General features: G+C 50.0%; 1 protein-coding gene across 1 annotated transcript; it reads right to left on the bottom strand.

Annotated features, from left to right (window-relative positions):
- Window positions 1–12598: 12598 nt before the first annotated feature.
- On the bottom strand, window positions 12599–20696 carry DLL1 (delta like canonical Notch ligand 1). Its single transcript, XM_050893911.1, has 11 exons — window positions 20549–20696; window positions 20015–20326; window positions 19692–19752; window positions 19174–19431; window positions 16659–16719; window positions 16044–16174; window positions 15729–15898; window positions 15374–15590; window positions 13860–14652; window positions 13626–13740; window positions 12599–13234 (listed from the first exon to the last, which is right to left on the bottom strand). The coding sequence occupies exons 1-11, from the start codon at window positions 20606–20608 to the stop codon at window positions 13229–13231; spliced, it is 2184 nt and encodes a 727-aa protein (XP_050749868.1). The 5' UTR covers window positions 20609–20696; the 3' UTR covers window positions 12599–13228.
- Window positions 20697–27400: the final 6704 nt, after the last annotated feature.

The following is a 27400-nucleotide window of genomic DNA, read 5'->3' as shown; positions in this document are numbered from 1 at the left end:
TGTGGGCAGAGAGCCAGTCTCTAACACCCAAGCACAGGGGGAAATGTAGGAGGCACAGCACAAAGGAATGAAGAAAACAAATAGTGCGTCCTCACATGTCCTTCCTTATGGAGGGACTCGAGAAGGGCCAGACCCACCATTCTCACAGATTTCTCAGAGTCCTGACTCCTGTCTCCTGCCTTCACACTGATTTCTGCAAAAGAACATTAAATTTTACCAGCCAGGAAACTCTCAGAGGATGGCTGCTTCTGCCAGCTGAGCCAGTGCTGGGCAGCAAATGGCTTCCCACACTTTGAATTCACAGATCATCTGCTTATGGTCAAGCCTGGATTTTTCCTTGAGCATTCTGGATATGAAGGCAAAGCATTTTCTCCCAGCAGGGCAAATTTGCTTGCCTGTTCTCCCCTGCAGGTGCCCTATGGTTTCTCTGAGAATCCAGAAATGCCTAGAGCAATTGCTAGTATGGCTGATTTTTGCCATGTTGACAGTAAGTAGTAGTCATTAGTAAGCAAATACTGAACTCCCCACGTTGCATCTTTCTCTTGCAGCTTAAAGACATTATTCATCTCTCTACTTTCTTTCCTGACATGCTTCTTCTAAGATAACTATACGGTACAAAACTCACAATTATTCTACCACTCTTCTATTCCTAATCTTAATAAGCAGTAATGGCTGAGATGTAGGGATTATTTTTGAAGAGTTACTGACAAGTCAGGAGAAGCTGTTGGTTTGAGATGCAGCAGAAAATCGTTAACCTTCAGCTAGTCATTAATCGCCAGGAAAGGTCCACCCTGCAGTCATTCCTGCTCTTAAGATGAAAAGTGTTATATAAAAGAGCAGAGTATTATTGTGAGGTGAGAAAATGGGGAAAAAAGATGTTTTTCTGAGAGTAAGTTCCCTCCAAATTTTATTTGGTTTTGATTTCCTTTTCCTAACAGTATTGAACTTCAGCAGAATGAGCACTGGGTTGCTTTAAACCTTTGCTTCCCTCATATGTAACTCAGTTTGTACAGGCATGTTTTTTGGTTGGGGTTTTTTTTCTGTTTCTCTGAATACTGTTTATTTAAGTAATTGTTGGCTCTTTTCCTGTCCTTTGTTGACCCCAGGAAACAACTTTTTTTATGCGTTTCCATTCTGGGATTTCTATTATCTACTGACTTGAGCTGGGTGTACTTCCGTGAAAAGGCCCAAAAGAGAAGGAGAGAGCTGAAGTTACTCTTGAACTAAAGTCAACTTGTCTTCCAGTCTGAGGCCCAAGAAAACCATCACTTGAAGCAAAGCACTTAGGAGGTAGTTTACAAGTCTACTTCCCAAGAACAAACCAGGATGCAGTGTTATCACCTTCATGAAGTTAAAGGAGGTGGTTTTACAATTTAGTGGAAGAAGTCATGCTGTTAATTAGTGACATTTATTTGACAAAAAAGTGGGGGAGGGTGAAAAGGGGAAAGGAAGTTGGGAAAGCAAAACAGAACAGAAGGGAAAAAATCTTTATGATGAGGTGCTCGGCAGGATGAAGGAACAAAAGGAAGGCTTTCTGCCTGTCTCCTGATATTTTCCAACTCAGCAAAAAAATCCATTGTGTAGCTTAAGGGGAAAAAAAAAGTTAAAGTTGAAAGCTTAGTGTGTGAAAGCAACTGCTCAACCATTGTGTAATACGGGCTAATGTAATGTCACTGTTTCCCCATGATGTAAGTCGCAATTTTTGTTCCAGTTGCTGTGGTCAATGTTATCGCTTTCACTTTTCAAAAGAGGGTAAAGGGGTGCATGGAGACGGTATTTCTCTTTACCCCCACTGCCCCTTCCCCACCCCGAAACAAATACTTCTGTTAGGAAATATCAGTGCTGACCAGATGTCACTGACTTTTTTTTTTTTCGCATGTGTCCCTTAACAGCTGGCAAGAATATCAGCTCAAATTATTCACCACAAGCACACTCTTTCTGTTTGTCTCCAGATAAAGGGATTTGAAATCCTGGTTGTCAGAGAGGGATGCTGAAAACTGTGGAATGGATTTCTTTGGGCAGAGGGAATACTTCTTGAAATCTTTAAACCAGTCAGAGATGGTCATGACTAGCATGCAAAACCAAACAGATCCATTAGGGTTGGCACTTCATGTTCTCAGAACTGTTTTAGTCCCGGATGTTTTCGTGGAACCACTGTGAAGTGGCTTGTTCATAACAATCAGCAAATCTAAACGTAGAGAAACTTTTTGTTTCGGTCATGTCAGCTGAAAAAAAAAATCTTAGATGTGGTTACTGATGAGAAATACAGTGGGTGGATGATAACGAGAGACTGCTGTGCATGGATGCTCTAGAATTGCTTGGGACCATAGCCATGTGTGTGTGCTACCTTGAACTACAATCTCTACATCTTGCAAATGGGCTGAGGGCACAAGACAGCACTAGGTTTGCAGTGGGACTGCTCCACACACAGCCCTGATGTCGCAGGGCTCAGGAGGCAGCAGCGGTGATGCAGTGAGTGGCACTGCTCCGCCTGAAACCACACTTGGTGGGTACCGCTGTGCACAACGCAGAACAGGAGCTGATTTATCCTCATAGACCATAAGCTAATGGCCCTTGTCACCCATGTCGGTGAGAACCATTACCTTCTGCCTAACCATAACCTTCTCTTCCCCTCATATTTACAGTTATATCTGCTTTTCTCTTCAAAACTGTCATAGGTAACCGGTGTTGTACAGAATAGTGCTGCGTTCTACCCCAGTTACGGCTCCGTTGCAAAATAAGTGTGTTTTCCTTGTATGAGCAAAGATAATTAAGGAGCTCGGTACATGGAAGTCATAGCATGATAGCATTATTTTTAACATTATCTTCAGATGAATGAAAAACCAAGATCAGATGAAGATAACTCAGAGTTTCTGAAAACTGCCAGACAGCAGGGAAGCAAATCTCAACTCTTCACTTAGGCTCTGTCTCTAAACCAGAACAGATCACTGTGTTTATTTAATACTGCATCTTGTCTTTGGTGATGGTTTTAAATAGTCACTTTAAAAGAAAGAGGCAAAGATTTTTAATGAACAGTAAGGACAGCAACTAGCCTTGGAAGAGTATGTTACACATGACATGTCCCAGGTACGGTAATGTTATGCTTCAGCATATTAAGGCTTGTATTCTATTACTTATCATCTCTAATGTAGCTGTAGAGATCCTCACTATTGATATGAACAACAATGCTTTTCTAAAGCATGCTAAGCTCTTGAAATGACATCAAAGCTGTTCATAGGCACTAAATTCCACTGGTGAACTACACGTTGTAGTTTCAAGTCCTCTTATTTTGGCCTTTTCCAGCAAGCAAGTAGGAGAAGCCAATTCACTGTTCCATGTATTGTCATGTTCCATCTTTACCTACCCTTTAGTAAGGAAACCCTAGCATTTTATCATGACATGGAAGCCTTTCCATATGCCTCGTCACCTGCAGTCCATTCAATTTTGAGCTTACCAGTTTTGAAAGGCAGAGACGGGAACTGACTGTGGCTTTCTGTCTATTTTAGGATGCAGGGAGATGGGGCTTTAGACTACTGGAAAGGCAATCTCAGGTGACCTCAATTTCTGTAAGAAATCCTAGCTCCATCTGAGTCAATACCAGCATTGCCATTGACTTCAAAGGGGCCAGGATAGCGGCCCCTGTGACTTCATTTTTGTGCTGAAAAATGGGATATTATGGTACTTGCCATTGTTTCTGAAGTGGTTTTAGATGCATATAAAAATTAAATTATTAAATAAAAATTAATTATAATTATTACTGTATTTTCCATACTGTTTTCCATCACACTATTTTGTTTGTTTCTCTGATGGCCCCAAGGCACAGAGCAGATGTTTTCACTGAGCCGTCCTCAATGACTTTTAAATTACTTCATCATTGAAAAATGGCAACAGTGCCAGTCTTTCTTGTAACATTCAATCTCATCATCCCTTATATGCTTATAAAAAGACAACTTCAGGGCCAAATATACACAGCATTGGAACCAGCGTCTCCAGATACCTCAGGTAAACAGCAAGAGGGAGATGGAGAGGTAAAGAGAGAAAAAAAACAGAAAGAGTGAGAGAACACAAGATGGAAAAGAGCAGAGAGAAAGAAAGAAAGAAAGGAAAGAAAGCGAGTCATTTGTGCAATTGAGAAGCATTATAGTTTGGATTTTCATCAACAATTGATGGCCTGAAACTCAAATATTAATTTAGCTTGATTCTTGAATCTGTTTTGCCTTAGAAATAATGGGGGAGCACTTTATTAGAAAAAAGAAAAAACATTCCTTGAATGTCTGACAATGGACCATTACTGAAAACTTCTGATTCCCCCAACAGAAAACCTATTTAAAAAAAGACAAGTCATTAATCAGTAACAGCTGCTCCCAGCACCTGTTATTTATTCCCATCATTAACACTTCCTTTAGCATTTCTGACAGAAATGGGTATCTTTTCTATTTGATAGAAAAGTGCTTTTTGGAACATCCCCAGAACTTGGTGGCTACGTTTGATCTACAACGTGTGTTTACAGCTTACCCCAGCGTGGTATCGCAGCTTTTCTTTTTCACTTGTGGGTTCTTTCTTTATTCTAAATGTAGGTTTAAAAAGCCCTGAACATCCCATATCTTTTGCTGAATACTTGTGCGGCCTCTAATCTTTGGTACACCCTGGTTAATTGGTCACAGGGGCAGGGGCACACAGTGACTGTGGGGTGTGTACAAGTGCCAAAGGATTCCCAGCCACCACGGGCCCCCTATGCCTAATTCTCACTGAGGCAAATGGAAACTCAGAGGGCTTACAAGCTGGCATTTCAGTCCTACAGGTGTTATAACGTTTCTGTGTCAGTTTTGTCTTCTGTCAGAGCCTCCATCTCCCTGCTCAGATCAAGCCCAGCCAGGGTCCCCGGTGGAGCTGGCGAGGAGGTTCCTCACCTGTCTTCCCCCACCAGCACGGCTCTGTGACCCCCCCGGCTCCCTACTGCCGTCCAGAGGAGCGGGGTTCCCCAGGCAAAACGATGTCCTGCCTTACCTCTTCCTGCAACAGCCCCTGGCTGCCTCTTGCCCCTTCCCTTCCCAGTGCAGGAGGCACTCAAACCTCTTCTCGCGTAGCAGAAGAAAACAGAGGAGATGATCAAACAGCAACAAGCATTGTTTAGAGGCACCTTTCCTTTATATCCATTACCTGCAGGCTTCCAGCACCAAAGCTTGGTGTGGGAAGTCCTGCTTTCCACAATCATCCAAAACCCTCCTGTCCACATGCAGAAGGGAGCTCTGAAAGTCCAGCCGGCTCTGGCAATCCTAGTTTGAAAACCTTACGGTAAACACTAATATATAATATAAAAGACATGTAGATGTGGTGCTTAGGGACATGGTTTAGTGGTGGACTTGGCAGTGTTAGATTTACAGTTGGACTCGATGATCTTAAGGGTCTTTTCCAACCTAAATGATTCTATGATTCTATATTTCTGCACGTAGTTAAACACAGCAGCAGCAGTGAAGAAATGCAAGCATACCTGTAATATTGCTGCTCTTTGTTTCCTTTTTCTTTTTCCAGCTCTCTCTTTTTGCTTAATAAATATCTGTCAAATCTGTTTCATGCTTATTCACAGTTTAAACATTGAGATTTGTAGTGGTTTCCTACCACTGTTAGATAATGTTTGTCACTGAAAGCCACTGTTTTCATTTAGGACTGTTGAAGTTGTGGCAACATTTCTGTTAGTCTTGGGGTTTATAACGTTGTTTTAGTAAAAAGCATGCATGGGGCTGGATTTAGGAGAACATTGTTTCTTTAATACAGATAGATAAAGAAAGCAGTGTATTGTGTTTATCAAAAGGAAATGTCAGCAGAACTTTATAGTCTGGTAATTAGATAACGCAGATAAGTCTGCTGAGTTTGTGTGCTCACAACTGCCATTCCAGATAACACTTCCTGAAGTCAATTAGAAGAACTTACACAACATCATACATTTTTCATGGTTCCTTTCTTTAAACTGATGCAGAAAGAAAGAAAGAAAATTAAGATACAGGCTGCAACAAGCACGATATGTAGTCGTTCCACGTTCGTTTTTTTGCTCTGAACAATCCCGCTCACTTTGAGCAAGAGCGCCGGGTATCTGACTTTTCCAAAGACGCCTGCAATCGCAGCGGCAGCAGCAGCAGCTGTGCCAAACCATCACCACTGCAGGGCAATGGAGAATTCCACGGGCTCTTTGATTCAAACCAAGGTAAAACCAGACCGAAGCGAGGGGCTTACATTTTTCAGACAGGTGGCCTTTGTAAACGCCCACACTTGCATATATGGAAAACCTCGTAAAGGAAAATCTCTTAGTGCCTTGAAAAGGAAAGCACAGAAGTAATAGCCAAATTGTCTTGGATGCGGAACTTGGGTCCAAGTGTTGGAGGCCTGATTCTCCTCCGTACAATTTTTATTTTAAATGTAGATGAGGTATTTTGACTCTATGCCTGTTGAAAATGTTCTGAAGAGGTTTAATTTATTTATATTAATGGTAAAGTATTAGCTTTTTATGCTAGGAGTTCATATCTCATAATGTTTTGTGCCTCATGTAATTAGTTATTCTTGAGGATACCAGTTTTTCCTTGTGCAGGTTACCATTAAAAGTATTTTCTGACATATTACCAAATCCCACAGTTTGCTTGTGTTAAATAAAACCTTCCTCAGGCCACTAAAGTGCTACTTAGGGCCAGATAATGGGATGAGAGGGAGAACTTATCTTTAAAGATGTTCACATTCTAAAGCAAAATCAAAAGTAAAATATGCAACTTTTTAATGAGATAAAATTCCCAGATCAATTCTATTCTTGGGAAAAAAAAAGAAAAAGAAAAAGAAAGGAAGTTTTCAGCTAATTTGCTGTCTGCCGGGAAGCACTTACTTGTCATTTTGCTATCTTGCTTCACAAAGAAAGTGAAACTCATAAGAGCTTTTCAAGAGGGTATTTCAGTTTACCATAGCTGAAAAACAGCTTCCCCATTGAAAATCTCCTTCATAAAAATACCAATTTTGAAGTGTTGTGGAAAAACATAATTTTCTGCTAGGTAAAAATTCTGATGAGAAATTATCGTCAACTACCTCCAGCATGAACATCCTGGCAAGTTGTGGGAGTTGGGTGCAGAAACGGCTCTGCAGCACGTGTCTTCCCCACACTAAGGGCTGGTCAGAGTTGTCTATCTGCTCTTTCCTTTCCCACAGAAAGTGCTGTCCTCACAAAGTTCCCATTTCATGTTACGAAAGAGAACACAGGACACCCCCGTCCTGATCCTTTCTCCTGCTCAGCCTTCAGCACCCTGGGAAAATGACCCCACAGAGATAGACGCACTAACTAGCAGTCCTGAGCCTGCACAGCTGTAAGCGCTCGAGCCTTGTCCGAACAGCCACGTATTTTCTGAATTATACCTGCGTCTTTACAGCCGCACAGCCATGCTCTGGAGAACACAGTGGTATAAAGTTGCTTTTACTAGCGTGGTTTAGATAAATAAACAAGGGAAGGTATCTGCACTGATGTATGTGACCTTTCTTTCAATGTAGCTGCATCCAGACTGGCCATTCAGCTGGTATAGTTTTATACCATGAAAAAAATCACCCTGGTCATCTAAAACCCATGCACAGAGCAGGCTTTAAAGTAAGCAATGCCAGTTTATATAGTTGCCCCTAGCAGGTGACATGAGTCTGCACTGACCCTCCCAGTTACCCCCACAGCTGACACAGTGTTCCTCGTCTATGCCAAGGAGTAAGGCACTCCTGAACATGGCACTAACTAAGATGCTCTGGATACACCTATGCTGGGAAATTAAGCAGCTCCTGGTCTCTGGAGCGCAATCATCTGTATCATTGCATTGCTACAGTGGTCGCTGCCATGCTTTTGCCCTTGCAGTTAGCAGTATCCCAGGCTGTTCCTAGGCACAAAGCAGGAGCTGTCCCCCACAGGCGGTGTGGATGTAAGCAGACGGTTTGGGAGAGTAAGGCAGTTTAACGCTATGGATACAGACCAATCCGTACCGACTGGCTGCAGGGCCAGAGAGCAGCCCCAGCCGTGTTGACTTTAGTGGTGCAGGAGATGAGGCCTGTGCTGGTTTTGGCCACAGCAGCAGGAGAAAAGACCAGGGATGTTTCTTCCTAACAAAAATAGCCAACCTGTCACGAGGATGCTGTGACCTCCAGCCCCATCTCCCCCACCTCCCTGCCCCGCTGACCTGGCAGCAGCCCCCGCACAGCAGTGGGTCTGTCGGCCACCTCTGCCTCACTGCGAGCAGCAGGATCAGCCGTCACGTTTTCACGACAGTAGGCCCCATGTTTCATCTGAAAATCTGCCTTGTAGTGCACATCATTGGGTCTTTTCCGGCCAGGCTCTTGATTTCTCTGACTTGCATAGTAGGTAGCAGAGACACAGGCAGAAAGCCAGGTCTTAACAGCCAGGTGAAAAAAGTGGCTCCCGAGGAGGGAAGGAAACAGAGAGGCTCCTCATTCATCTCACACAAGTAGATGTCAAGCATCATGAGCGATTGCTACTCAGTTTGGGATTTGGCCCAGAAGTAGTTCTTAGGTCATTTTCTTTGAAATATATGACTTTGGATGTTAAGCCATAACAATAAGGAGGTTTCCCGGGGTCTGTCAGTGGAGAATTCCCACCTGTGTCATATCTGCAGCTTTCCTCCCTGTCCCTCACAGTCTCAAACCGAGTTCAATCTGCATCTCTACCTGCAAAATGGTTTTGCTGGAAGAAAGCCTGCTACAGCAGAGAGCCGGCTACAGACCTTGATTGCAGGTGCTGATCTGTGAGAGGAGGCTGATGGCGCTGTGGCCCCCCACGTTAACACTGCCGTGTGGGGCACCCTTTCTGGGCCGTGGGCACACAGCTGCCTCACGTCCCCCCTGCACACACTGCGCACACACTTACACCACCGCAGCTGCCTCCCTCCCCCCGCCAGTTTGCCTCCTTGCTGCCAGTGCAGGGTTTGCATATCCTCTCTGAGCTGATGGATGTTTCAGTTGTGATAGGGGTCTTTATTCCATGCAAACACCTGAAAGTGCTTTGCAACAATAGCTCGCCACCTCGCAGACAAGCAATCTGACATGCAGAGATAGGAAATAGCCTTACTCGCCTTGGAGGGTATTTTAACATTCCGCACCACCGCGGCATCCTCTCACAAGCACAAACGACCTTCTCCCTGTTAGCACAACCAGGAGGCCCCCATTTTCCTAAGGTCCTGGAAAGATTAAGTGACACAGGTCCAAGGTTGCACAGGAAGTCTGGAGGGAGCACTGGAAATAGAAGGGGGCCCTCCTGAGTCCCTCCGCAGCGCCTTGACCACAAGACCATCCTTCCTCTCCCAAGGTTACACATCAGGTCTGTGGTGGAGCCAGGAATAGTACCCAAGTTTCCTGACACCCAAGCTGTCCTCCTGCACTGTGTACAAAGTAAGCACAAATATCAATTTAAAGCAATTTATAAACCCATGTCTTGCAATTAAATGACAGGCTGTCTGAACCCAAAGCTTCCTATGTTTCGAAAGCTGTGACACACCCTGCTTAAAAAGTCCCCTTCCACAAACAGGGCAGCTAATACCTCCCTGCAGCTAACCTCTCCTGCTGTTTCAGTGCCCCTAAGTTCCTGACATGTCCTGTCCATGCCAACCCTGCAAATACCACTTGCCACAGAGAAACAGGTTTGCAAGCAGAGGTGTGGGCTGAGGGGTGCCCTCTCCGGCCACCCTGTTGAGACCTGGCACCGAACGAGGCCAAGCCCTCCCTCGCTGCTGCAGGGCAGAGGGGAGGAGATGTTGCAGGTCGAGGTGGGGGCATGAAGGGACGGTGCCGCAGCGACGGCCTGAGGAGGGACCCCAGGCCCCCAAGGTCCTGGCACAGCACGTGGGCTAGCACCGGGGGGACAAGCCACTCGGGGGGCAGACCTGCCTAGAGCGGCCACGGGCTTTCGCGTCCCCCACCCATGGGGACATGCACTGACTGCATCGGTACGTGCAGCTTCCCCGGGGAAAGCCAGAGATGTGCTGTGTCAGGAGGGGCACGGTGCCATGTGTCACTGCAGCTCGTTGGAGCATTTCCATTAATTTTAATGGGCTTTGGATCAGGCCCTGAATTCTCAGCTGTCCCGGCTAAACGGCCTCCCCAGGCAGGCTCTCCTCTTGTTTTAGAACGAGGAGGCCTTTCAGAGACCCTGCTGATAGGGAGGTTCCTGCCACTTTTTGGCAGCAGAGCTCCCATCCTCGGGCGAGCGCTGCCCTGGCAGGGCCCAGGCAGGCAGGCACCTTCGCTGCCCCTTGCCCGTGGTGTGCAGCACCTGCACGCATGGCTCGGCACCTGCATGTGCCACCTGCTCTCTCTCATGCAAACACACGCACAAGTTCCACCCCCTGCCCAGATCAGCCATTTTTTTCCCCAAAAAGGCCCAGGTGCTAAAGGTGAGGAGCGTGAATGCAGTGCTCCACACTGCACGCCTCAACCTGCTCTGGTCACCGAGAGCCCCTGTATACACACACACTTAGGTATGGGGAACTTAGTAATTCTGTACAAGAAATAAATCCTGCATGTGGCAGTAGCCCCAACCCTGCTCAAGACAGAAACGGAAGAAGCCGTTGGGCTCATCTGTGTAGCCATCATTTCAGAAGGTGCTTCAGAAGGACAAGACCGTGCCCTTCTCTTTGCCCACAGTAAGTTTTCCTTCGCTCACCAAGCTCAGCACTTCTAGTAATTAGCACACTTGGACAAACTGAGCTTTCCGAAGCTGTTTTATTTTTAAGCGAAGTTAAGTAGATGCTGATGCTGTGCCTCTTTACAAGAGCGAGGAGCTGTGTGCTTTTCCAGACCTTTACCTGACACCATATTAAAGTAGTACTTGCTGTAGCACTAAAGACCTGACGTTATAGAGGCACTCAGCCATCAATGACCTTCCATTCGTTACTGCTATTTCTACAGAAGCAGCGTTAAAAGGGCCCAGCTGAGACCATGGCACTGACTGTGCAAAGTGCAGAACATCATAAGAGACAAGCCTGCTCCAAAAAACTTGGGAAGAAGAGGAAACAGAGAGAAATAAAGTGATTTGCCCAAGGTTGAAGAGCAAATCAGCAACAGAGATGGCAATAAAACTTACCAAGGCTCACTTGTTTGTCCAGTCTGTGAGATTATGTTGCTCTGAACACCTGATGCAATACAGGCCGTCATGCCTCATTTAATATATGATGCATTGACTGGTTATTGGCAGGTCGTTATGTTACTGCTCAGATTGAAAATGCTGTTCAGATCATCACTGACAGGCTGGTTTTTAATACCTCACATAACTCTCCTCATGAAAACTTTTCCTAAAAAGACACTTTGGGATAAATGAAGAGGATGACCCTGTCGGGTCACTTCATGAGAAATGACCTGGTAGATCTTGTCTAAGGTTTGGCTTAGCGAGAAGGCCTTATAGACGGACAAGCCCCTGCAGTCAGTGTGAGTTTTCCATTGATCTCACCCCAAAGTACAGTTCTAGTGGTTCATGTACTTATGTACACTAAAGCAAGAGGAGCCCATATATACTTTATGGTTATAGGTCACCAGCTGCGATAATTGCTTGATTATATCTGCTATCCCACTCTTTCTGTTTAGGATAGCATCTCCCTCCCCTGAAGTGAATGGGAACAGAGGATTTTCATCAGCTCCCCAAAGCTGCGGGAGGTGGCCCACAATGATTGGGGTTCAGCTTTAATGAAACAAGAAGGAAATTATTTCCTAGATTTTCCTTTTTGTGCTGAAGTGGAAGAACACTTTGCCTGTTTCTGAAGGGCCTCTGCTAATTAACAGGCAGCACAATCTGAAGGAGAGCTGGTGAGGGCAAACTAAATTGGGGAAATTGCCTGAGCATTCGGGGCCAAGCCAGGGGATGGGATCACACCCTGCCCCAATAAGAAGGCAGCAGGCACCAGGGGCAGAGTGGAAACCGAAGATGCAACTAATACTTCGGACAGGTATCATAGCCAGGAGAGTTGTGGCCACCAGACAATTCAGTGTCACCCTTTCCTGGAGAGGGAAGTGCCACCCCCCTGCGGGTGTGACTGGGGGAAGCTCACATCCCATGGGTGCGCATCAAGGACCTGAGCTGGGGGCCCCCGCTGGCATGTGCTGGGTGTCCCAAACTCCCCTGGACTCCGGCAAGTGTTTGAGGTTGCGAGAAATGAAGAGCTGAGTCATGACGAGCCCCACGTCTGGATTGCGACGGAGCACACTCGCGTTGCTCTTCCTCGGGAAGTGATGCCGTATGTGTTTATATATACACAGCCCAACATGACTGAGCAAACATTACTCAAGGTTTTGACAGACATTCACCTTTGGGAGAAGAGTGAGCACAACCGTGGGCTCAACAGTTCAGAAGGTTAGGAGGGGAAAGAGGGGGGTCTACCCAAAACAAGTTGTTCCCTAGTCTTTGTGATAGGTCTCGGTCCTACCCCATCCACCCATGAGTCCACAGAAGCCTGTCAGATGCCTCGTTGCAAGGTTCAGTCAGTTCATCACCGGTTATGGAATAAACATAGCACTCTGGTTATCATTAATAATATTTATTTTGGAAAAATATTTTAAAAATGAATTTCTTCATTAACAAAACGGTAAAAAAAACTCAAATAACATTTGCACAATATTCCATAAATACATTTATATACAAAAAAATATAGTCACATAGACCCGAAGTGCCTTTGTACATATTTACCAAAAAATTTAAATTATAAAAAAATGAACATCACAAAATACTCAAGCTTTACAATTATCATGAAAATATTTTTACAGATTCAAAAAAATAACACACTTTTTCTCACCTAGTAAAAACACATTTTAGTATCAAAAAAGACAATAAAGGCAGTGTTTGTGTCTCTAATTCAAGAAAAGACTGGCTCATAAGAATCCAAAATATACACTTCAGGCAGTGCATGCTTCTTATGTAGTAATTAAGTCCATTCATTTAAATATATATAGAAAAGCAACTGACCATAGTGCAATGATAAAATTCATAAAAGGCAGTGCAACAGTAATCCTTGAACACAGACCTTTGCCTGGTGTCCATCTTGTTTCTTTATTTTGCAGTCACTTTGCTAACTTCAGTAGAGAACCAGCTCAAGCCTGAATTTAGTTTCTCAGCAGCAGTCAGTGAAGGAATCTATCTCCCATTCCTCTTTCAGCAGCATTCATCGGGGCACGTCTCCTCTGAAATTGTTCTGAACAACCACCTTGCCATATCACCTCTGGTTTACACCTGGTGAGAGAAAACATGAGCAGTGATCAGGTGAGGTTAATGGAAAGTTAAGAAGAGGGCTGTAAGGCTGCAGAGGGTCAGGACTATCTTTACACCCGGCAAGAACGGACTCTGCATGAAGCACACCAAGGGGTAGGTCAACAGACCACAACCACACTATCATTGTACCCTTGTCTGCAAAAGTCGTCATACCCGTAACATCCACAGCAGTAAGTCACTGAGCTTGTCTTTACAACATCCACAGCACGACAAACTCGAGCTGGCTGGATTTCAACACGTACGAATTGCTGTGGCACCATGGAAAAGAGTTTAGCTGCCCTGACGTGTGTTAGATGAGGGTTGCACACCGAGACTTTTCTCTGCTGTTCCAACTGCCAGGCAGTATACTAACCTCAGTTGCTATGATGCACTCGTCTTTCTCTTCTGATATGACATACACCGACTGGTACTTTGTGTCCTTTGAAGTGGAATATACTGAATCTGGTCGTTTTCTTTCAGAAGTATCACTATTGAAGACAAAAAGAGACAACACAGGTCAGATGGCTGTTGCTTAACGCTACCTATGAGACACACACACACCCCCTTCAGAGTCCAGCTGCCTCCCGCGTTCAGATGTGAGAGATACCTCTTTAGTTGTACTGCACTTTTCTCCTCTGCCTCTGAATCATATGTTTCACACTTGGCTTCACATTTGCTGTGCTCCTCTTTAACAGAGTCCTCGTTCTTGAGTTCATGCACCAAATTGTAATCCACTGATGGGTATCTGACTTTGTAACCATTTTTATCAGAGTTATCGCTGTGAAAGTCTACTTTCTTATTCGTGTTTTTAATCTGAGTGGCACCAATGACACTTATGGAAATGTCCTTCTCGCGCTGGCAGTTCGCCAGGTTGTTCATGGTCTCAGTCTCGCTCCTGCAGGCATCAGGCTGGTGGTGCCTCTTCTGCACCCTGAGCCTGACGCAGACGACCACAGCAGCACACCCCAGCAGCAGCATGAGGACCAGAATAATCCCGGCGCAGACGGCGATCCAGGGGAACTGGGTGTTCTGGCCTTCCGTGTACTTCTCGGTGAAGTCGACGATGACCGGTCCCTGAGGCGGCTCGGGGAGCAAAAATTGGCAGTTGAGCCCGCCGTACCCCCGGGCACACTCACAGACATAGCGGTTGTTTCTTTCATGGCAGGTGGCCCCGTTGTGGCAGGGGTTGTGTTCGCATCTGCTCACCGGGGTGCTGCAGTTCTTCCCGTTGTATCCCGGGGGGCAGGTGCAGGAATAGTCGTTGACGCCATCCTGGCAGGTCCCTCCGTTGACGCAGGGAAAGGAGGCGCAGTCGTCCACGTTATCATCACAGTGTCTCCCAGTGAAGCCAGCCTGGCACTGGCATATGTAGGAGTTCCCCAGATCGACGCACTGGGCTCCTGCAAGACATCAAGCGGGACGAGCGCTGAGTGGTGGGCAGCCAGACCCGACAGCCTCCCACCTGCTGCTCTCGGGATGACCGTCAAAACAGGCAGCTGAGAAAAGCTTTCTTTTTGAGAGGTTTGCTCAACCTTTGCCAAGTCTGATCCGCCATAAAAAGTACAGGGTTTTTTTAAGGAAGATATTTGTTAATCATCGGATCTATTTTTCATTCTCTATCCTATTCCCTTTTTAACATTGCACTCAGCTTGGACAACAAAGCTAGTCCAGCTCAGGTTAACACCACAATCTCATGTTACAGAGCTTGAGTGGCAATGAATGAGGAGGACTGCAGTAAAGAAAGTCTTCACTAGTTTAATCAAAACAGGAAGATTACTGTTACTAGATTACAAGTAATAATATTTAGCACTTGTATGGCATTTTGCATCCACAGACCTCAAAGAGTCTTTGCAAAACATTTGCAAGTATAATCCTCCACATTTTTATGCATGAAGCTTCAGGCCAAGTTATCTGGCCACAGTCACCCCTTGAGAAAATGCGGTCTGAAGCAGTGGCCCAAACCACACCATTACTTTTTAAGTACAGTTCCTCCACCAAGTCAACTATTGACATGACATGGACCATGATCGATCAGTGGACCTTGTTATGAACTCCAGATCAGAAGCCAAAGTAACTGGATGGTCTCCTTTTAGAAGGTCACTGTAGCATGTTTGGCCTTACCATTAGCACAAGGGCTGGAACTGCAGTAATCGATTTTCTTTTCACAGTTGAACCCAGAATAACCCAGTGGGCAGCGGCAGCTGTATCCCCCATCAGGGTTGTCGGTGCATCGCCCACCATTGAAGCATGGTCCGTCAGCACAAGTCATTGCGCTCAGCTCACAGTTTTTACCATAGAAGCCCGGGGGGCAGGTACAGGAATAGCTGTTCTCGAGATCCTGGGGGGAAGAAATGAGAAATGGTCAAAATATTTATCTGAAGTTGCTTTGAAATCCAAAAAGGGATTTTGAAAATCAGGAAAACTGACATTAACTCCTCCCTTGGGGTTTCAGATGGCACAAGCAACTTAAACTTACAGTGCAGCTTCCACCATTCTTGCAAGGGTTGGCGTCACATTCATTGATTTCAATCTCACAGTCGGAGCCTGTGTACCCGGGTCGGCAAGAACAAGTGTAGCTCCCCTGACCAGTGTTGGTGCATGTGGCACCATTCTTGCAGGGCTTGTGGTGGGTGCAGTAGTTCAGGTCTGTAAAAGATTTTTTTTTTAAAAAGAGGGCAGTCAAGATAGATACTCACTACTTTGCAAGGCTAGCACAGAGTGGGTGAGCTGGAAATAGCCACTTGCTTTCTGCGTTTTAAAACAGACGCTCAGGCAAGGACTGAGAACTCACCCTGGTTGCAGAAAAGGCCACCCCAGCCTTCCTGGCAGTTGCACTGCCACGGCTGCTGACAGGTACCATGAAGGCAGCCTGGGTATCGGATGCACTCATCACAATATCGCCCCTGCCAACCCACTCTGCATCTGAAAAAAAAAAAAAAAAACAACAACAAAGTCTCGTCAGATTTAGACTTCTCGCAGTTGGAAACCCTATCGCAAACTCTGCAAACACACTGATGCCAGGGATCAAGTTTCCTAAAAGCCCTCAGTGATCCTTCATGTGAGAAAGTCACCAAGTCCATCTGTAGCATCAGTTTTCATCGGTCTCAGCTATTTCTTCCACTTCCTTAGATAAAGCCATGGTTCCAGGTAGTTAATTTGTTTACTCTAATAACAAACAGCTAAACCTTACACACAGCACTGTAAACTCATTAGGTCAATATTAATGGCACTGATGTTTGACTTGTAGATTAATACTTTGATCTGGCATCATGTGGATTTCTCAAATTACCATCTAATATGAAGAAAGGCATTTAAACTGACCCTTCAAATGACCAATGGCTTACTTAACACCAGAGCATCAACGTTAAAGACAAAGAAGGGAGCAGGAGGGGAGCGGAAAACTTACTTGCATTCCCCAGGTTTGTCGCAAAAGCCGTGTTGCTCATCGCATCCAGGCAAACAAATCGCTGTAAACAAACCAAGCAGGGAGAGACATCAGCACTGGGGCCGAACGCCTTCCTTTTACAAGTCCGATCCCGAGAGCACCTTGCGGGTGGGGAGCGAGCCCCTTTTACTAGGTCGGGGCAGTTAAGCGCAGCTGAGTTAATCTCTGGAGTCTGCAGGAGTATTGATCTCGCCCCGTAACTGGGCACTTTACTTATCGCCGGGGATGAGCATTCTTCTTAATACAGTTGCACACAGACAAAAGAGGGCTCACAATTGCTCCCTTCCCCACAGCCCCTCACCCCCCTTCCCTTCCCAGTGAGGGTCAGAAGTCCTTTTTTCCAATTCTATGCACACAGCTCCACCTCTTAATATCCCCCGAAAGTGTGTGTGCAGATAAGAGTGGACAGCTGGTGTGCAGGGTGCCAGTGCAAGACAGCTGCTCTATTGTCTATTCTCTCCCAGCAGCTGCCCCACTGCAACAATACCCCGGTCCCGGAGCCAATGGGGCCGGCGGCCGGCGGCCGGGCAGCCTATCCCTGCCCACAGCTAATCTATGGCACGCGCGTGATTTCGCTGCAAAAAAACTTTTTTTTTTTTTCTTATTCAAATAAATAAGTCTAAAGTTCTTCCTCCCTCCTTCTCCCCCCCCCCGCCCCCGCCCCGCTCCGAAAAGGGGCGGGCGGGTGGGTGCAGCCCTGGTAAAAGAGGTAAGCGGGCCAGCGGGAGGGAGGATGAGGGAAGGGAAAAAAGGGACTTCTGCTCATTACTTCGCCTGGTTATGGAACTCATTAAGCAGGCACTGCAAAGTTTTAATTCAACAAAGCCAGCCGGAGACAATGGCATGCGAGGGGAAGGGGGTGGGAAGAAAAAGAAAGAATCGGTGCTGATAATCAGATCGCCTCCAAGTTGGAAAGAATGGAGCTGGGGGCAAGGCGACGGGAAGCAATCTGCGACTGGCAGCTCCGCTCGCTAACGGCAAAACATTCTTTTTGCATGCACACATAAACACATCTCCCCCGCCTAGTAGGTTTGCGTCGCTGTTATAAGCTGTTTTTTTCTGAGAGGGAAAGCGGAGCAAAGAGCGTACGTAACGAGTCAAGAAAGACAGACAGCCTTCTACTTTGCTATAGGAAAAGCAGTGATGTACAGGCATCCAAAAGTGCTGACAGCCCCGAAAGAGCTCATTATCAAAATGCTTCCTTTTTCCCCACCCCTTGACACAACTGGGCTGGGCACTTTTGATCATAGGAAAGGTTGTAGTTCCCATTTAAAACACTATCAAAGGAAACACGAGCCCCTCTGCCTGCTGTTTATTGTGCAACATTGTACCGTGAACTGCTAAAAGCGTCCTAGCAGTCACTAACAGTGTGAATAATCAATCTGGGCTCATTTGATGGCAGCTCAGCTGAGACCACAGTGTAGGTGGGCTTTAAGAAAAACAAAAACACAACAAGAAGAAAATCGAGAGGCTGCTTTACAGCCTGTAACTGTTTTCTCCCTGCCTGCCTGGCCCTTTGATGACTGGAGAGGAGCACTCACCCAGTACGTCATCTGCCAGCGTACTTCAGATCCGTGTATACACACAAACAGAGAATGCCATCACATGCTGCAGCAGAAGCTCTGTGTGCATGTTTGGGTGTACACTGCTATGTATCTACAAAGGGTGGTAATCGTGTACAAAGCTGCAGGTATCTGACATCCCTGACTATCAACTTCGTGATCTGCTTACTGTCCCAGCTTTTCCTGCTGTATCAACACACCACATTCCTCAACAACTTCAAGCTCAGGCGTATTTTAAAACTCACGTCCCTCACTACTTTATTAGTAGTAATGATCATGGCAATGGCACGGAAGAGAGATGGGGAAGAAGTTGAATGGTCTTGTGGCTCTAGGTGCAACAATCTTTGTTAGTGGCAGTTTATGAGTACCCCAAATGAGAAATGTACGGTCTAGAGGCCACAGAGAATGAGGCCACAGAGAAAGAGGCCACTTTTCTCAATACAAGGTGGGAAGCCATCAGACCATAACAAGCCTACCAATAGGCCTGCTGCATGGATGTTGCCAAAGCCTAGCTCCCTCTCCTGAAGCCATGTACCCTGTAGATGATGATATCAATGTACCATGATTGAAGGGGTGGCTAGGTATAAAAAGTAGTCCTGATATATTTTAATAAACCCTCAAGCAACTGCTGAACATTTTGCTGTCAGATTTGATAGCACATGAGTAAGAGTGTAATGTTGGCACTGACGTTTTATTAGCTTGAGAAGGGGCTGTCTGCATTAACTTTCTGTGGCAATGCTGAGGACCTCCCGTCCCTTGAACCAGTAAAGCCAGTACACAGCACCAAACCTCCACCCACTGTAGCTTGGTTCCCCTTCTCCCGTGGGGCCTGATGTCAAGAGAAACGCCCCCCCAAGAGCTCAGGGGACACAGCTGCAACCGGTGCCCAGGGAGACAAGAAGGTGGACACTCACGCTCAGTGCAGTACTGGCCTTTCCAGCCCGGGTTGCAGACTTTCTCGCCACGCTCTCCGCAAGTGAAGTGACCAAAGGCATCATCCCGGGGGCGGCAGAAGACGGAGCAGCCTTCTCCGTAGTAGTGCTCGTCGCACACGAAGCGATAGGAGTACTTGAGGTCGGTGCGGCCGCTGCTGTGCAGGTCCTGGGACCACTCTTCACCCACCGCCAAGTGCCTCTGGGTGGCCAGGCGGCTGATGAGGCGCTCGGGGTTTTCTGTGTGAAAGTGGAGAGGAGAGGCGTGATTAGGGAGCCCGAAGCAGGCAGGGGCTCAGCTGGGGGTCTCTGGTGGGAGGGGAACCGCAGAGGCAGGATGACAGGGCTGCCTGCCAGCAGGTTGGCCTCTCTTCCCATGGTCTCCCGAAGAGGAGCAGGGATGGGATGGGGGGAACGCGCTGCAGACCGCAAAGAGAGGGGCCCAGTGGGGCCACAGGGCTGGGATTATTCCGGGGAAGAGTCTCTTTCGGGACAGTTACCTGTGGTGAGGTCGTCAGGAGAGTCTGTATGCAGAGCCTCAATGATGAGCGAGAAGGTGCCCTGGGGAAAGAAGGAGCAGAGGCAATCCACCGGGAGAGCGTGAGAGCAGGCAGAGCCAGGGGGGCAGTGCCCCCAGCCCCCCAGGAGTTAGCAGTCTCCCCCAGACACCCGCGGGAGATCGGCGGCCCCTTGGAAAGGCGCTCGCCCAGCTGGGGTGGCCCGGGTGTGTGGGATGGGACGGGACGGGACGGGATGGGACGGGATGGGATGTGGGCCGCCCCCTCCCGCGCCGCAACCCCCCCACACACACACACACACTTACGGGCCAGGTGAAGCCGAAGGGGAAGCGGATGGGGTTGCTGAAGGCGGGGTCGGCGCCGCCCGCGCCGTCGGGGACGCTGAAGGAGTTGGCGCCGAGGACGGGGGTGATGGCGCTGCCGTAGGTGCAGGGCGGCTCGGGGGAGACGCTGGCCTGGTAGTGCTTGAGGCAGACGCGGAAGAAGGTCTTGCAGTCGCACTGCTGCAGCCCGCCGCCGCCGGGGCCGCCCCCGCGGCAGCAGTTGCGGTTGCTGAGCAGCCCCTTCTTATTGACAAACTCCTGCAGCTTCAGCTCGAAGACGCCGGAGCAGCCGACCTGCGGGGCGGGGACAGCGGCCGTCAGCCCGCCGAGCAGCCCGCTCCCCCGGCCCGACCCCAGCCCCGCCGGGCACCAGCGGGACTGACACCCCCCTCCCCGACGCCCCTCCCCGCTTCTCCCGGCTGCAACAGGCAGCAACAGTCCTCGGCACCCCCGCGGGACCCCCCGGTGCAGGGACCGCCGCGGATTATTTCTGCCCCCCGCCCCGAGGGCACTTACCTGGCAGCGGCTCAGCAGCACCGAGAGGAGGGCGAGCGCCAGCAGGAACCGACCTCCCATTTTGGAGGGGCAGCTCTGGTGCCCTCGCTTTCCTCCCCCTTGTCTTCTCGTTAGAGGGGAAAGGGGAAAGTGTCTCTCGGGGGAAGGGAAAAAAAAAAAATACAGCGGCCAAAGCCGCTCGCCCCAGCAAAGCTGGAAGAGTTAGTGTCACGGTCTCCTTCTTTCAGGAGTGTCTCTGACTTTTTTTTCCCCTCTGTCGATACCTCTAGATGTAGCCTGTCGGCGACTGACAGCTCTTTCGGATGGCAAAAGAAAAAGAAAGGAAAAAAAAAGAAAAAAAAAAAAGGTTAAGATTAATCTGCTAAACTCTTTTTCTTTCCCAATCCACGGTGCTCCTCTTTTTCTCCAGGAAGAAAAAATAAAAATAAAAATAAAAAAATAAAAGCAACTTAATTCCCAACAGAGGCAGAGAAAAGGCTTCCCAAGGAAGATTAAAAATCGGCGATCTGGAAATCCCTGCAGAGGCAGCGGCGGACGCGGCGGCAGCGGCGATAATTCCCGGTGCGGTGAGATGCGGGAGCGACTCTGCGCGGCTCTGCGCGGCTGCGCTCGCCCTGCGCACGTCGGGGCTGGTGGGTGTCAAACGGCAGCGGCGGCAGGCAGGTCACGTCGGAGCCTTGATCCCCTTTTTTCCTTTTTCTCTCTCTTTTTTTTTTTTTTTGCAAAAGAAGCGAAGCTCTCTTTCCTTGTTGTGGGCTTACTTTTGTTTTTAGAGGAATCCCAGCCAACAAAAATAAGCTCGTGTCTCAATAGCGGCGCACTGAGCGTGTCCGGGTGTGCTCCTACGGGGGAGGGGGGTGCCTGCTCTGCTCTGCTCTGCGCCGCGGCTCGGCGGCTCTCTCCGAGGGTGAAGCGCTAAGGATCTGCCTCTCCTTGGGCGCCTGCCTCCCTTATATCCCGCCGGCCGCCTGCATGCCTAATGAGATGCAAATGAGCAGCCCCCCAATCTGGCTAGAGCTGTCACAAAGGAGCCACTTTTCCAAACCCTCCTCTCAATGGATCGCCAAATGGTCAGTGAGCTGTAAAATGTGCAACTCTCCTCCCCCTCCCCTCCGCGCTCACAAAACGTGCTCATTTACATTCCTGCAAATTTGGTAACCGCAAGAATTCCCCTTCTGCTCCGGGGAGAGGGTAACACCCCCTCTGCACCGGAGAGAGGCAGCGCAACACGCTCCGGCGAGAAAACAACCCCGGGGACGGCGGGCTGTAATCACCTCTTGCAACGTGCAAAGCAACTGCCGTGCCCCCAAAAAGTAACTCGGTGATCACGACCACTTCCAAGGGGCATCTTCGGCTTTAAAGGGACGAGGGAGGTCGGAGCCAGCCAGCCGCAACGAGGGGAAGCTGATCCCTTGAAATTCACACCGCATTTCCCCTGGCATAACCGGGATAACTGGGGAGGGGGGCAATGAATTTGCGGGAGCCGAGCCGGAGCTCGCTCTTCCCTCGGCTCCGCTCACAGCGCTCATCCCGCTGGCGGAGGGAGGGAGGGAGGGAGGGTGGGGGTCCCCGGGGGTCCCGGCGGCGGGGGAGGGCGCCGGCGTGTTCGCGGAGGGGACCCGTGGAGGGGACCCGTCTGCGGGGCTCCGCGGGTCCCGTCCCCGCCGCCACCGCTGCCGGAGAGAGCCACCCGCTCCGCCCGGGTCCCGCACCCCTCTATGATTATTATCATCATCACCAGCAACCTCTCCCTCTCTCTCTCTCTTTTTTCCTCCTTCAGCTTAGTAAAAAGTGAGTTTGGTGTGTGTCGTTCGCGTGGCTGTCATTAAGGCCGTTTGTTATTGTGTGAGGGCTGAATCAGTTAGCTCTTTGTGCTCTCAGCTGTATGGTAATGTAGACAGCACCTGCTCCCTGCACAATGCGAGGGAGAGAAAGAGCTCCCCTCGGCGCACGCTACTGCCTCTACAACAATGTCCGCACATTTTTTAAAGAAATCCCTTCCAGCACTTCCCCCCACCGTAAGAAAAAAAAAAAAAAAACAACAAAAAAAACCCCCAACCAACCCAACTTTATACCAACCGTCACCTTATTATTTTTTTACATATCCATCAGACGCTAGAACTTTTGTTTTGACCTTAAAAACATGGAAAGGAGTTTACTGGTGCGGTGAAAGAGGGATAGAGATGATTACCATTTGAGCAGTTTCTTAATGATGGATGGAAGCGGGGGATAAAAGTTGGAGGGCGACTCTGGCATGTCACTCGAAGCGGGGTTTTCCACTTTGTTCGGGCCCTCTGTTTAAACACCTTCGGTAGGCGCAGGCGGATTCATTAGGATGCAAGGTGTAACTGTCTCTGTAAATGTCATTTTAATTGTAACAGATCATTTCAGCACAGATTAAGCTTGTGTGCGAAAGGAGAGGATTTGGCTACAATAACCTCACTGTAGGTATGCCGTGCTAAAAGCCTTATTATGGCGACTTTATTGGGTTGAAACGTGCATTTGCATGGCAAAATGTGACTTTCATTGAAGCAGATGTCTTGATCACAAATTATCTTACAATGCGCTAGAAAAAAAAAAATCTTAAAGACTTCTTGAAGTAAAATTGGTAGTACCAATTAAAAGAAAATCACTAATGAGTTCATTCAGCCCAGCTCTTCTTGACTGTTCTAGGACTGTAGCTGCCCACGTTCATTTACTGGGGGTTTGTGGCACCTACCCCAAAACCAGGCAGGTACCCTCGGGACTTAAACAAGCATCCAGACTTTTGCAACGATTCGCCGCTCAACGCGTGCGTCCTTTACATCTAATTTTGTACATCGAACGGGCCATCTACATCCAGGTACTCTTCTTCTCCCCTCTCCCCGCCCCTCGACGCTTAAGCGAAAGCTTAAATGTACAGGAATGTTTGGGTGGGTTTTTTTTTTTGCCCCGGAGTTATATCTGGGCAGAGAGGGGAGCAGCGATCCCGCAGGCACCGTGCGAGGGCGCAGGGAAGGCGGCCGGGAGGGAGCGGAGCCGGCGGCGGGTCCCCGGAGGATGGGCCGCCCGCCCCCGCGGTGCCCGGCCTCTGCAGCGGGGAGCGGGGGGGCGCGCCCCGCAGCAACGCCGGCTGTAACTGTACATTACTTTTGCCACCTAGCGTCAACATCTTTTCAAGTGGCTTGCCGCTGCTTCGCAAACTTTGCTGCGGCGTTATCCCGGGGAAAGGGGGGGGGGGGGGGGAATCACTTCGTATCGGGTTTACTAAGCGAGTGGGGCGGGGGGCAATATCTGTCTTGAAATTTGGGGGTAGCCCGTCGGTGGAGGCGAGAAGTGATATATCACCGCGGATCTTTTAATCTACGAGAGATAGAAAGTTGGTCCATTAGCATCCCCTTGCTTAAAAAACTGGAAATAAAAAGTTACACGCGCGAGGGCTTTAACCTAGCGATAGGGGGAAGAAAAAAAAAAAAAAGAGAGACCCGAAAAAACTTGCCCCCAAATCCTTAACAACCCCCCTTCGGTACCGGGTATTTGTTAAATTGACGTGGCACAGATTTCTCGATTACCGCTGCTGAGCGTGACTGAAAGGCGCCGTGAGAGCCGGCAGGATCCTGCCCACGGCGCTCATTCTTCTCCGGCTTAATTTATGCCACGCGATTCTGTATTGGGGAAATCAAGCAGAAAGCTCCTTTTTCTGCTTTTTTCCCCCCTCTCCCTCTCTCTTTCAGATGCTGGGCTAACGGGGAGACTGTTTAACTTAAGTGTTTCTATAGGAGGCTGTTGTAGTTTAACTCCTGCCCACCAGTAGCTGAGGCGAACAAAGGAGGGACTCGAGGTCTAACTATTCATCCATTCTCTGCACTTTAATTTTCATTGATTTCGAAGACAAGGGGAGCCCTTAGGGATTCTCGCTGAAGGGGGATGACACGCCTTTAGACGCGATCAGCCCCCCAGCCAGCCATCTGCTCCCAACCAAATGGCGCTTTTTCGCTCCCAACCGCGTGTCTCCGCACCGCGCTCGCCCGCCGCCCCCCGCCGCCCCCCGCGCCGCCCCCGCGGTGTTAACCGCGCCCGCGCACCGCTACCGACCCCCGCTGCCGGGGACGGACGGACGGGCGGCCGGTCACCGGCCCGACGCCCTGCCCGGCCGCGCCCGCCCCGCCGGGGTGAGCCGGCGGCGGGACCCCCCCGGGGGCGGGCGCGGTGCCCAGGGCCCCGCCGGGACGCGGTGACCCCGCACGGCCGGGACGCGGCGGGCCCGGCCCCGCCTGCCAGCGGCTCGCTGAGGCTGGTGGGGTATTGTGCTCTCCCTCCCTGCCCCTGATTGATACCCTTCCCGCAACGCCGGCCCCCCTCTCCTGCCCCGGCGAGGATTTACGGTCCCGCCGCGCAGCAGCGCGGCCGAGAGCTCCCCATCAGCCGCAGCTTTTATTTCTAAGCGAGCCAGATTATGGGAAAAGTCACTTCAAAAGGGGGGTAGAGGGGGACGACGACTGTTAATTAGGGCGACGCGCTGCCATCGCTGGCGCGCAACCGTGATTTTTCCCGGGACGGAGGGCTCCGGGCATATGGCGAACGGTGCGTCGGCGGAGGGACGTGTACGTGTGGAGCTATGTGTAGCCGAGTGTGCATAATATTTTAATTAGGTCTATAGTCCCTACGGAGGTATGTGTGCGCGGCTGCCCCTCCGCCGCAGCCCTCCCCGCACGCCCCCTTCACCTGTCCCCCCGGGCCGGGCCGGGCCGGGCGGGAGGGGAGGGGAGGGCAGGGCAGGCGGGGCGCCGCCGGGCCGGGGCTCTGGCTCCCCCGCCGGCCTCGGGCTCGGCGGCGTGACCGGGGTGCTGGCGCTGCCCGGGGCCCCGCCGCCGGGCGCCCCGACCCGAAGCGGGGGGGGGGCGAGGGGCGCGGAGGTGCCGCGGTGCCGGAGGGGCGCTCCGCCGGCCTTGCCGTGCGCGGGGAGGGGGATTAAGAAGTTTAGCGTGTAGGTTAGCCCGAAGTTGCAAAGGCATGTGCTGATTAGAATAAGAAAGGGCAGTCGCGTGGCTCAGCTGGCACACAGCGAGGCCAGATGATAGATAAGCAGCTCTGGGCCTTCCCTCCCCCCCAGCCCCCTTTTTCAAATCGCAAATCATCTGCTCCGGCCCTATCCTAGCCCCTCATTTTCATGACAATGGTTGTGTGTTTACCTGTGATCCTGGGACGGGGCATTCCTTTGTCTCCCGAGGAGATTACCGCAGCCAGCTGCTCTCCAACCCTTCCCTGGGCAAATCCCGAAGTGGCCCCTATATGTGTTTTACTGATCGCACACGAGGAGAAAGCGAGCCCCCCCCCCCCCCCCCCCCCCGCCCCGCTCTCCTGCGCTACTTGTTTGTTTGGGTTTGCTCCCTGGCTTGCTTCCGACGGGATTTTGCTTGTGGGAAACTACGAGGGATAAAATTGGTCACTCGTGTGCTTGAGCTGTCGTCGCTCCCGAAGCGGGAAGGGTGAAGGGCTGCGTACCCCTGCGAGGGTGCGCACCGCCCGCCCGGCGGGCAGAGCCGCGGGGAGCACGCTGGCCCGCTCTGCCGCGGGGCCTCCCGGGGACGAGGGGACATCAGGGGCCCGGGGGAAGGAGGCTTCCCCCCCGCCTTGCTCTCCCCCGGGCCCTCGGGCTCCCCCCCGAAACTTCCCGTGGGTGCCCCGGGCCGGGCGGGTCCCGCTGCCTCCCCCGGTCTCTGCTCTGGGACACGGCGATTCAAATGCTCTCACCGCCCGCGCCCCTCTGGGGAGCAGCTCAGCCCCGCATTTGGAGAACTGGCCTCTTTGCCCCCCTTTAACTCCAAGGGCACTCACGATCTTCGCCACGCTAGGAACCACGGATCGCGTTTGTGCTAGCTGACGTTCTGAGGACCTTCCAAGCTGAAATATCCCGTGATCCTGAGATTTACCCTGTGCCCCAGCACCCCATCCGCCCTGTCAGGCAAGCCCGGCGTAACCCCGTGCAGCGCTGAGGCCTGGCTTGTCTTGGCGGGGATGTCACAGAGCGGGAAGGGCGAGCGATCGGGCTCAGATCACGTACACAGGATAAAAAAACATGACGGCATTTCTCAGAAAAATGTTTTGCGTTCCGGCTATGAGATTTCGCTGGATGGCTGGCAAGATTCCCTTCTGCTACGAACTTCGGCAGCAACGTTCGCTGCGTTCACCAGTTCTCATATGGAAACCCCCTCTTCTCTTTTCCCTGGTTTTAATAATCATCGTCTTAAGCCAGAACTCTAAATAGTAGCGGCAAACTACCACTCCAGACAGTGGCTACACAGACCGCTCTCTCCCTAAGACGGCCAGCACAGCGTGCCGCTGTCCTGCACTGCGTTTCATGCATGAAGGGTTTTCCTGCTCCCCGGTGGCCCGCAGCCCCCTTTGCGCGGTGTCCGCATCGTGCGCATTGTGCGCTGGCTGCGGCGCAGAACCCGCTGCTAATAAACTTCGGGGGGAGGGGGCAGCAGTTTGATCGTACGTTTCCAGGGCTTTCCGAGCCGCTTCCAATTTGCGTCGTTTTTCTTTCTTTCCACTTCTATGTGCGGGGAAGATGGCGGGGGGGTGGGGGGAGAAGGGAGAAGAAGGGGGCAGAAACTCCTCTGCAGAAGGTGGTTATGAGAAAGAGGATGGGTATGGATGGGGCGGGCCCAAGCTTTTGGAAATGCTCTCCCCTTTTCTGAGAGCATCTGCCCGGAGACGAACAGATGTGGGCACCTGCGGTGACAGGCCACATATGCTCCATCCTATTCACAGGCATTCAGACACGGCTACAATGGTGAGGCTTTGTGCATGCGGAGTCACCAAATATATTGATCTGTGCTCCCCAGAGCACCGCTCTGTTTAATTTTT

Source organism: Gymnogyps californianus, chromosome 3 (assembly GCF_018139145.2).
Source record: "Gymnogyps californianus isolate 813 chromosome 3, ASM1813914v2, whole genome shotgun sequence".
Lineage (NCBI taxonomy): Eukaryota > Metazoa > Chordata > Aves > Accipitriformes > Cathartidae > Gymnogyps > Gymnogyps californianus.
The sequence above is the reverse complement of the archived record's forward strand: the minus strand, read 5'-3'. Positions and strand labels throughout refer to the sequence as shown.